Source organism: Benincasa hispida, chromosome 11 (assembly GCF_009727055.1).
Source record: "Benincasa hispida cultivar B227 chromosome 11, ASM972705v1, whole genome shotgun sequence".
In the NCBI taxonomy this organism is placed as follows: Eukaryota; Viridiplantae; Streptophyta; class Magnoliopsida; order Cucurbitales; family Cucurbitaceae; genus Benincasa; species Benincasa hispida.
The window spans coordinates 917,166-928,044 of NC_052359.1; the positions used below are offsets into that span (position 1 = coordinate 917,166).

A 10,879-nucleotide genomic window follows, 5' to 3' on the forward strand; every position below is an offset into this window, starting at 1 on the left:
TTGGAAATTAAAATAAATTAAACAATCAATAAAAAGGAAAAAGGAAAAAGGAAAAAAAAAAAGGCCACCTTTGAGACTTGAACACTGGGGGATGGGGTTTAGCCTATCGTGTTCCAAGGCACTAAAGCATCTTCCTATAATTTGATTTACTTGAGACGAGGTAAAATATATTTACAATATAACTACAATTTTTTTATTTACATTAAAAAAACAACATTCACATATGTAAACCGTCATCGTGTGAGGAGGACACGTGCACCTGGTCTCTTATTAGATCTGTCCCGAAAACGGAAACGGAGACAACTCTAGATAATGCATCCCACTGGATAAAGTTTGACTACATTATAATGTGTGAATAGATTAACATGCATAGCATGTCTACATCCATTAGTGATGATGTAAAATGAACTTGTGTTCTAAGTCACATGTCTCGAATCTAGAAACATAGAGCCTAAGATTAATGTTAAATCTTTTACAAAAAGATTTCAAAGTATAAGAATCAAATGGAAAGAGTGAAACAGCTTATAGATCTAAATATGAACCTAAAGTTTCTTGAGATAAATTTCACGGTTGATTAGTGATCTTACTCAAAAAGAGGTATGGATTATCTTCTATCGTTCTATATTTCAGAGAGAGGGAGAAACTTACACTTTCTAAGCAAATCCATCTTCATATGTTAACCTCAGCCGTTCTTTCAAGTAGTCCAGACTGCGAATGGGAGGATATCTGCATTCACATTCAATTATCTTAAAACTTCCAAATAGTTAAAATTTGCATTTGTTTAAGAGACCATTAGGGGGGAAATTCCATATAATGAATGAATTTGCTTACTCTAAATCATGAAAAATGCATTTTAATCAATGCTTTTCGTTTTATTTGTACTCCAAATCGGCTGATAAAACTCATTCCTAACAATAGATGCTTTGAACTCAGAGGACAATGGAAATATTTCATGGATTGTGCTCAAGCTAAGGATTTTGTTTTAACTCAAGAAAAGCATATAGAGAATAGTATTCATTCAAGAGTGTCGTTAGAAGATTAGTTTTGATATTTTTGTAAGAACATTAAGTTCTTTGATAGGCTCTTGGCCAAAGGGTCTGTTTTAGTCAAGAGGCATTGTTGTATTCTTTGCGGTTGGGCAACTGAGGACCTGACCATTTTCTCTAGAGTTGTGAATTTTGCTTGGGCTATTTTGTGTGGTCTCTTCGAGGTGTTTGACTATAGTTTCACTAGTTCTCATGGTTGCAGGGAGTCAAATGAGTTCATGATCCATTTTTTTCGGGAGTATGGATTGTTGTGTCCCGAGAGAAATAATAGAATCTTCGGGAAGAGAGACAGATCGATCTTGTAGGGATGTTTTGAGACCTGATTAGATTCATCTTACTTAGATTGGAGCCCCTTCTTATAGGAGGGGTCCATTTTCTTGGGACTGTTCTTTTTATATGCCCATATATTCATTCAATTTTTTTTAATCAATTATGGAAGTCTCGTTTTTACATCTAAAAAGAAAAAAATGTTTGTGAATAAGCCGTCTTGATGGCAACCTTCGAGAGCTCTCAAAAGCAGTAAAAGAACATGAGTCACCAAAGAGAAAATGTAATGTAATTCTTCTTCGAACACCACTTCATAAGATTAGTTCTGAAGAATAGTTCTTGAATCAAAATCCTTCAAGGACGGAGAGATTTTGGGGATAGTATTATAAAAGGAGGGAATGTCAATACCTTGGGGGAGATGACTCACTACAACAACTTTGAAGACATTCCACAACACAATCTTCATTGGGATCTAAGAAGAAAGCCACCTGCAAAATGGAGAGAGATTTCAAGCTAAAATAATCATCTTTGACAAGGATAACATTAAAAATAAAAATAAAAAATAAAAAAAGCTTCCTCCAAATAGGATTCACAACATGAAGTTTCTTCAGTTAATGGATAGGTTGAAAGCAAACAAGTGAATAGCTAGACCTTACCGAATAACGTTCTTCTCCAACTGGAATCACTCGATGTAGAGTCGAACTATCGTAATTCACACAAAAATAAAAAGACAAAAGAATAACCAATAAAAGAATTTAGTTCTTTACTTTCCCTCAATCAGCATTTATCATAATGTACAACATCGATCTTTACCGGAACAAACAGTTGGTCCACCTTTCCATCAAGTCCCCAACATTAACAATGAATGCCCTGCAATATCAGAGAATAATATCCATTGAATTCCAACAGTAAATCATTATTTTGTTAACAGTCATGACCCTTCCCTACTGGTGTCTTTAGAACCTCTCACTGATAGGCCTCCAATTATACTGGAATATCAAAAAAGAAAGAATAGAGAAAATAAGGGAAAATCGGCGGTTGAGTCGGTTAAGGAGGTTGGGGACCACAGCTAAACTACTTTCAATTCTGTTACGAGAAGTTGAGGTTTAAAAGAAGAAAGAAACCGAAAGAGAAGGCATTGAAGATTGAATATCTTGAGTAAGGGAAGTGAGCTCTCGAGGGTGGGAGTTCGGGGAAGTCTATCGTGCAGAATCAGTCGTCGTTCATCGCCTACTTCATATACTAAGCGATCATATAGAAGAGCTTTAGCGATCGAGTGTTGGTAAGCGATCACGTAGTGTTTGTAAGCGATCATTTAGCGTTAGTAAGCAATCGTGTAGAGTTTTTAAACGATCGTTTAGTGTTTGTAAGCGATCACGTAACAATAGTAAGCGATCGTATAGTTGTTGATTGACACTCATTGTTTAACGAAGAGCAAGTTCATCGTTTAGCTATTATCTGGTGCGATTGTGTCAACTCGTTTAATCAATAAATACCTTTTAAAAGATCAGTTTCCTAACAAATTGGTATCAGAGCAACCACCTGGGCAGGCATAGCTCAGAAACGATTTGAGGAAAAGCTAGATTTACTAGACCAGGAGATCTCTGGACTCAGAGTCAAAATGCAGAAATTGCCAACCATAAAGGAGAATTTGACATCGTTAGCAAAGAGCATTGAGCAATTGGGATTGCAAACAAAGAAACATCAACAGATGCTCATTTCCTATGTTACATAAATGGCGAAGGGAAAGGCGAAAGTGACAGAGGGGGCAGAAGGATCGAATATCAATAATGTGTGCGGAACGAATAGTTCAGTGAAAGCAGTCGGTGAAGAAGTGACTTGCGATCGAAGTAAATTCAAGAAAGTAGAGATGTTGGTGTTCAGCGGAAGTGATCCAGACGCATGGCTATTCAGAGCAGATCGCTATTTTCAAATTCATAAACTGACTGAATCTGAGAAGATGACGGTGGCGGTTGTGAGTTTCGATGGCACCGCATTAGACTGGTACTGGTCAAAGGAAGGAAGAGAGCCGTTCAAAGATTGGGAAGATTTGAAGAAAAGGATGTTAGTACGATTCTGATCTCTAAGAGAGGGATCAATTTGTGGAAGATTCTTGACTATTAAACAAGAAACTACTATAGAAGCATCTTGAAATCTGTTAGATAAATTGGTAGCGCCATTGTCACATCTACCGAATGAAGTATTAGAGGAGACATTCATGAACGGTTTGGCGTCGTGGATAAAAGCTGAGGTTGAATGTTGGAATCCGTCCGGGTTAGCGCAAATGATGTCGTTGGCACAGCGTGTTGAAGATAGAGAAAATTCGCAAGTCGAAAGCGAAGTTGGTTGCGAACGAACGGAGGTAAGATCCAAAACTCGAACTCTTCAGAAATTCAATATAGAAAATATGAGTAAAACGGGAGGTGGTAGCGAACCGAAAGAGGGAGGTGGTAGTGAACCAAAAGAGGGAGCGAAGTCCGGAGAGTCATTTCAGATGAGAACAATCACGTTACGAGGAGTGTCGAATAACGATAACTGGAGAGAAATTCCGGAAGAAGATTAATAGATGTTGAATTCCAGTCGAAGAGAGAGAAAGGATTGTTTCTAGTGTGATGAAAAGTATACTGTTGGGCATCGGTGCAAAGGGCGCGAGTTGAGAGAACTGAGATTATCTGTTGTGCATGCGTCCGGTGAAGAATTGAAGTTGCACGAAGAAGATGAAATAAGAGAAGAGACGCTGGAATGAAATGTTGACGTTGAAACTGATTGCCGAACTTTCTTGTGAATTCGGTTGTGGGATTGACGAACCCTCGAACAATGAAGATTAAAAGGGGAGGTCAAAGGAGAACTGGTGTGATACTGTTGACTGTGAAGCTACATCATAACTTCATATCAGAAGGATTAGCGAATCGTCTACCGTTGGAAATCATGGAAATGACAAATTACGAAGTAGTTTTGGGGTCGGGAACCGTAGTGCGAGGTAAGGGAATATGCAAAAATGTGGAAATGAGGCTGGAAGATTGGAGGGTGAATGATAGCTTCCTGCCGTTAGAGTTAGGAAGTGTTGACTGTGAATTTTGGAGATGCAATGGCTAACATTCTTTGGGGAAAAAGAGGTAGATTGGAGGAATCTAACAATGACATTTGTTCATAAGGGTCGGAAGATTACTCTGCAAGGGGATCCAAGTCTGACGAAGGCAAGAATCAGTCTGAAATGTATGGTGAAAACATGGGAGGCTGAAGATCAAGGATTCTTGGTCGAATGTAGAATGATAAGTGGAGGTGAGTCTACGGCAGAGCATGGGGGAAGTGAGGGAGCCGATTCAATACTAGAATCTCTATCAGTCTTGTTAAACCAATTTCAGGACATTTGAATGGCCAGAGGAGTTACCCCCTCGTCGGAGTATAGAGCATCACATCCACTTGAAGGAAGGAACCAGTCCAATAAATGTTCATCCATACAGATATGTGTATCATCAGAAGGCTAAGACGGAGAAATTGGTTGAAGAAATGTTGGATTAGGGCATTATTAGACCAAACACCAGTCCCTACACTCTAGCCCTGTTCTACTAGTTAGAAAAAAAGATGGAGGATGGAGATTTTGTGTGGATTACCGTGCTTTCAACACTGCCACCATTCCAGATAAATTTCCAATTCCTGTGGTGGAAGAACTTTTTGATGAGTTAAATGAAGTTGCTCTCTTCTCTAAGCTGGATTTGAAGTCAGACTATCATCAAATAAGGATGAATCTGCGGATGTTGAGAAGATGGCCTTCCGGACACATGAAGGGCATTATGAATTTCTGGTAATGCCTTTTGGTTTAACTAATGCGCCTTCCACATTTCAAGCACCGATGAATAATATATTCAGGCCTTATTTACGCCATTTTGTGTTAGTGTTCTTTGATGATATACTTGTGTATAGTAGAAATCTAGAAGAACATTTGTAGCATTTAGAAGTGGTATTATTGGTATTAAGGGAACATGAACTCTATGCTAATAAGAAGAAGTGTTAGTTTGCAAAAGATAGAATGAAATAATATTTGGGGCATATCATTTCAAAACAAAGGGTGGAGATCGATCCGGAGAAGGTGCGGGCAGTGTTGGAATGGCCGATGCCTAAGACAATGAAGGAGGTGTGGGGGTTCTTAGGATTGTCTGGCTATTACCGGAGGTTCGTACAAAACTATGGCAGCATAGCGGCTGCTTTGACACAGATTTTGAAAGGAGGGACTTTTCAATAGACCGAGGATGCTCAGTACGCTTTTGAGAAGCTCCAAACTGCCATGATGACACTACCGTGTTGTCGTTACTTGATTTCAGCATACCCTTTGAGGTAGAGACCGATGCTTCGGGGTATGGCATAGGCGCGGTGCTAGTGCAACAGAGATGGCCGATTGCTTTTTACAGCCATACTCTGTCTTTGAGAGACCGAGCGAAGCCGGTATATGAGAGGGAATTGTTAGCCGTTGTCATGGTCGTGCAGAGATGGCGACCTTATTTGTTAGGAAGATGATTTGTCATCAAAATGGATCAGAAAGCATTGAAATTTTTACTTGAGCAGAGGATGATACAGCCGCAACATCAGAAATGGGTAGCTAAATTTCTTGGTTATGATTTTGAAGTAATCTATCGTCCGGGATTGGAGAATGGTGCTGCGGATGCACTATCCAGAATGGAGATGGAGGCTCATTTGGCTTAGTTATCGGCCCCTACTTTGATTGATATGGTTGTAATTCAGAAGGAAGTAGAGCAAGATGACCGGTTACAAAGAATTAAAGACCGACAACTGAGGAAGGAGGACAGAGTACAAGATTTTTCTCTCCATCAAGGCGTGCTAAAGTATAAAGGGAGGTTAGTACTTTCCAGTACCTCGTCTTTGATACCTACAATCTTGCATACATATCATGACTCTGTGTTTGGTGGCCACTCGGGATTCCTAAGGACATACAAGAGAATATCCGGAGAGCTGTATTGGGAAGGAATGAAGAGAGTTGTTAAGAACTATGTGGAAGAGTGTGTGGTTTGCTAGAAGAATAAATCGATGGCCTTGTCACTAGCAGGGTTATTAATGCCACTCCCTATTCCTGATGTTGTGTGGACTGACATATCGATGGATTTCATTGAAGGATTACCTAAGGCCAGAGGGTATGATGTGATTTAGTGGTAGTCGATAGATTGAGCAAGTATGCTCATTTCTTGCCTTTAAAACACCCTCTGAATGTTGGTGTTGTAGCAGATGGATTTTGCAGAGAAATAGTAAAGCTGCACGGGGTGCCGAAGTCAATTGTCTCGGACCGAGACAAGGTGTTTGTGAGCCACTTCTGGCAGGAGTTGTTCCGGCTATCGGGTACCAAGCTCCATCGCAGCACAGCATATCATCCTCAGTCGGATAATCAGACAGAGGTGGTCAACCGCAGCGTGGAGATGTATTTGAGGTGCTTCTGTGGGGAAGCGTCCTAAAGAATGGATTAACTGGTTGCATTGGGCGGAATACTGGTATAACACTACGTATAATGCTTCCACTGGCTTTTCTCCTTTTCGGATTGTGTATGGACGTCAACCTCCAGTGTTGATTTATTATGGGGATGACTGCACTGCAAATGCGACTTTGGACCAACAAATGCAAGACAGGGATGTTGCACTGCGACTGCGAGTACTTAAGGAGCATTTGAGGGTGGCTCAAGAGAAAATGGAGAAGTTTGCGGATAAGAAACGACGTGATATCGAATTTCAAGTTGGGGATTGGGTATGGTTGAAGTTGCGCCGCTATCGTCAAATTTCAGTTCGGCAAAAGCGGTATGTGAAATTATCTCCCAAGTATTATGGCCCATATCAGGTGATTGACAGGGTGGGATTAGTAGCTTACAAGTTGGAATTTCAGTCAACAATGTCGATCCATCTCGTTTTTCATGTTTCACAACTCAAAAAGGTGGTTGGACAGCCAGAAGGAAAATCATCTGTAGATCTTTTAATCAATGAAAATCATACTTGGCTACCTGAACCAGAAGCTGTATTGAGCTCTCGACCTGGGATGTCACATCAGGTTCGTGAAGTTTTAGTGAAATGGAAAGGACTGCCAGAGCATGTGGCGACTTGGGAGGTATTAGATGATTTCCAAAATCAATTTCCAGAATTTTACCTTGAGGACAAGGTAAAGGTGGAAGGGGAGGTAATGATAGGTCTCCAATTATACTGCAGTATCAAAGAAGAAAGAATAGAGGAAATAAGGGGAAATTGGCGGTTGAGTCGGTTAAGGAGGTTGGGGACCACAGCTAAACTACTTTCAATTCTGTTGGGAGAAGTTGGGGTTTAAAAGAAGAAAGAAACCGAAAGAGAAGGCATTGAAGATTGAATATCTTGAGTAAGGGAAGTGAGCTCTCGAGGGTGGGAGTTCGGGGAAGTCTATCGTGCAAAATTAGTCGAGGAGTGCCGCTCATCACCTACTTCATCTACTAAGCGATCGTGTAGAAGAGCTTCAGCGATCGTGTAGTGTTGGTAAGCGATCGCGTAGTGTTTGTAAGCGATTGTTTAGCGTTAGTAAGCGATTGTTTAGCGTTAGTAAGCGATCGTTTAGCATTAGTAAGTGATCGTATAAAGTTAGCAGACGATCGTGTAGAGTTTGTAAGCGATCATGTAGAGTTTGTAAACGATCGTTTAGTGTTTGTAAGCGATCGCATAACAATAGTAAGCGATCGTATAGTTATTTATTGACACTTATCGTTTAATGAAGAGCAAGTTCATTGTTTGGTTGTTATCTAGTGCGATTGTGTCAACTCGTTTAATCAATAAATAACTTTTAAAATATCAGTTTCCTAACACTCACTTGTCTATAGGGGCGACATCTTCCCAAACTTGTGGACGATTAGACTTTTCCTTGCATACCTGTTACATCATAGCCACTTGACACAAGACTTTCATCTCATAATACACACAATCTTCTCTAAAAAGTAAGATCTCAATTGGTTAAGATGAAATACCTGAAGTCCGGGAATGCCATTGGTAACAAGGAGAGTGATCATCCCATAATCTGAATGTGCAGAAGCACCTAATATTTCTTCATCAAGAGATCTCAAGTCACCTGAGTTAAAGATAATGAGCAAATTAGCATCTCCCTCAACTTGAAGACGAAACGAAACACTAAAAGGGCATTTGGCCCACCAACTTTAGAAGCACCTATTGCAAATATTTATCGAGCAACTCCATCCCCCTCCCTCTAATGTTTCCTAACTCCAAACTAAACAACTCTACACTCCAAACACAGACTTCCAAACTCCAACATATTGACTCCATACTTCAGAACTCAATTCCACACCCCAAACAACCCCTAAATATATATAGTTGACCCAGTACATCGTTAACTTAGAAGGATATGAGAATGAGGGAAGGAGAATCATTGTGCCTCAGTCTCACACTCTCATTTTGGTAGATCAATCAGTCTGCTATTTTCTTTTTCTTTTGACTTGTTTTCAGCCCAAATTAACTTAAATGTGATTCTCATTCTTAAAAACAGCCTAATAATCTTATTTCTGAACCAAATAATTTTTGTATACATGATTTATTCTCGTTCCAGCACCTTTATTATTTACCTTCATTCCGTTTATTTTTCATTCATTTCCCATCCCCTGTTCCTTTTAAGAATAGACAGGCCGAGGCCTTTCAACACTAAAACAAAAAGAGAATTCATCTTCATCCTCTTTAAATTTCCAATTAAAAAAAAAAGTCACTAAACCTGGATAGTGTAGAAGCCGAAGATATGCTGATGGGTTATCCAAGGCACCAATTTTCTCAAAGAAATTTTCATCCAGATTCAAAGCCAATGCAATCAAAGATATTACTTGTCTTCCAGCAAGGCTGTCGCAGCCAAAGAGAGAGCAAAATATTACAATCGGTCCAAATTCAAACAATGTAGCTGTCCAGCAGAAACAAGACAAGAATACTTTTCGATTCCAATGAACAAAACATTCATCTAAAACAACAAAGTACCAGTTTTATTACATTCATACAACAAGGATGTTTATTTAGTTTCCAATTGAAAATCTTTATTGTAATCACCTATTGGTGTTTGGGGTCTCCCCTTATTTCATTTTATCAATGAAATGTTTCTTCTCTAAAGAAAAGACTACAAGGATGTACTGAAATTAATCCCAAAGGCATTTGAACTTACAGTGCTTGCCTATAGAAGGTTTCCATTGTAGCTCTCCAAGAAGGCAATCGTTCTGTCATTTCGTTGCCACAAAGTGTAACGGTTGATTAAAACAATAATCAACAAATCCAAATTTCTTCCAAAAATAGACAAATTGCTCACCTCTTGAAGGCCACTGATTCAAGTCATTTTCAGTTGCATTGCCTGCCAAAGGGCCAATATAATAGCTCTCCTTTGCATCACCTATTCACAGAAAAACCATAGATACAAAAATAAACAACTTTCTCCAATCCCAACTCTTCAAAAATGGTAAAGAAAGTGCATTGGCTTCCAAGCTGCACCATTTCCAATCAAACAAAACAGTTCAATGATGATATGAGCATTGGATACCTTTTAAGATTCTTACTTCTAATATAATTGTTCTATTAGACAATCAATTTTGTTTAAGAAAAAATTAAATATATCATGGATCTACTAAATACAAAGTTGAAAGCTAAGAGACTTAATAGACACAAAATTAGAAGTTCATGGACCTATCGGATACTTTTGAAAGTTTATGGATGAAGTAGACAGCGAGCTGAAAATTCGGGACTAAATTTGTAATTTAAGTTTGTTTTATTCACTAATTGGTTTGCTTTGACCATTTCATAAATTCCTATTTCCAACAGAACTGCCATTTACAGAGTCTCTCAGAATTCAAATTTCCCCCAAATTTCACAAGTTTTGAGAACACAATGCATAATCTCAAATCAAACATAGAACAAAAACCTATATTAGTGGAGGCGGTGGGATCGAGTTTCTCGGCATAAAGAGCGGTATAACCCCTATGTTCCTTCCGAGCAAGTTTCATCTTCTCCTCAATAGGAAGAGAGAAGAACTTCTTGCTTTCTTCGAACACTCTCTGGAGCAATGCGTCTTCAACGCCATGGTTGACTAAGTAAAAGAATCCGTAATCTAAGCATGCCTGTGATCAATTTTCAATCGGAGAAAATGGATTTCGGTCAGAATTTGGAGGGGAAAACTATGGAGGAAGTTGATTTGGAAGTCATATGACGAACCTGGCGGATTGAGAGAGCCGTTGAGCTGCGGTCTTGAGAGGAGAGGTCGATGATTGGGAGCTGTAGAGCAGACTCCATTTTCGATGGAAGAAAGCACTGGAATTAGAAGAACCAGGTAATAATTTCACATGTGACCTATTTTAAATGCTCANATATATTCTCGTGGACGAGTAAAGTTACAAATTTACTCCCCACCTTTCTGTTCTCTTTCATTCTTTTTCCTTGGCACGATTATAATTTTTTCGATAGATCCACTTAAACGAATTCTCTTTTTATTTCCTTCTTCTTCTCCGGACCAACTTCAACAAAACTTTTTTTTTCCTTCTTCTTCTCCAGTTCGATCAACTTCGACGAAACTATGTA

General features: G+C 39.2%; 1 protein-coding gene across 5 annotated transcripts; it reads right to left on the reverse strand.

The window, feature by feature from the left end:
- Positions 1–10,656, reverse strand: LOC120091725 (2-oxoglutarate-Fe(II) type oxidoreductase hxnY-like). Of its 5 annotated transcripts, none has more exons than XM_039049841.1 (12): positions 10,517–10,656; positions 10,227–10,422; positions 9,621–9,701; positions 9,480–9,531; positions 9,045–9,166; positions 8,293–8,393; positions 8,139–8,197; positions 2,127–2,183; positions 1,970–2,015; positions 1,722–1,801; positions 649–726; positions 1–276 (listed from the first exon to the last, which is right to left on the reverse strand). In XM_039049841.1, the coding sequence occupies exons 1-11, from the start codon at positions 10,592–10,594 to the stop codon at positions 654–656; spliced, it is 945 nt and encodes a 314-aa protein (XP_038905769.1). In that variant the 5' UTR covers positions 10,595–10,656; the 3' UTR covers positions 1–276; positions 649–653. The 5 variants fall into 5 exon arrangements, 4 of the variants coding, with proteins under 4 accessions (XP_038905769.1, XP_038905767.1, XP_038905768.1 ...); XM_039049839.1 differs by having other exon boundaries at positions 1–322; XM_039049840.1 differs by having other exon boundaries at positions 1–337.
- Between the last annotated feature and the right edge of the window lie 223 nt (positions 10,657–10,879).

What these genes read in the sequence shown, in the direction of transcription:
- LOC120091725 (XM_039049841.1), bottom strand. Translation starts at nt 10,594, where the DNA reads ATGGAGTCTGCTCTACAGCTCCCAATCATCGACCTCTCCTCTCAAGAC. An exon ending in CGGCTCTCTCAATCCGCCAG is followed by an intron (nt 10,423 to 10,516) that starts GTTCGTCATATG and finishes AATTGATCACAG; the next exon opens with GCATGCTTAGATTACGGATT. An exon ending in GAATCAGTGGCCTTCAAGAG is followed by an intron (nt 9,532 to 9,620) that starts GTGAGCAATTTG and finishes ACGAAATGACAG; the next exon opens with AACGATTGCCTTCTTGGAGA.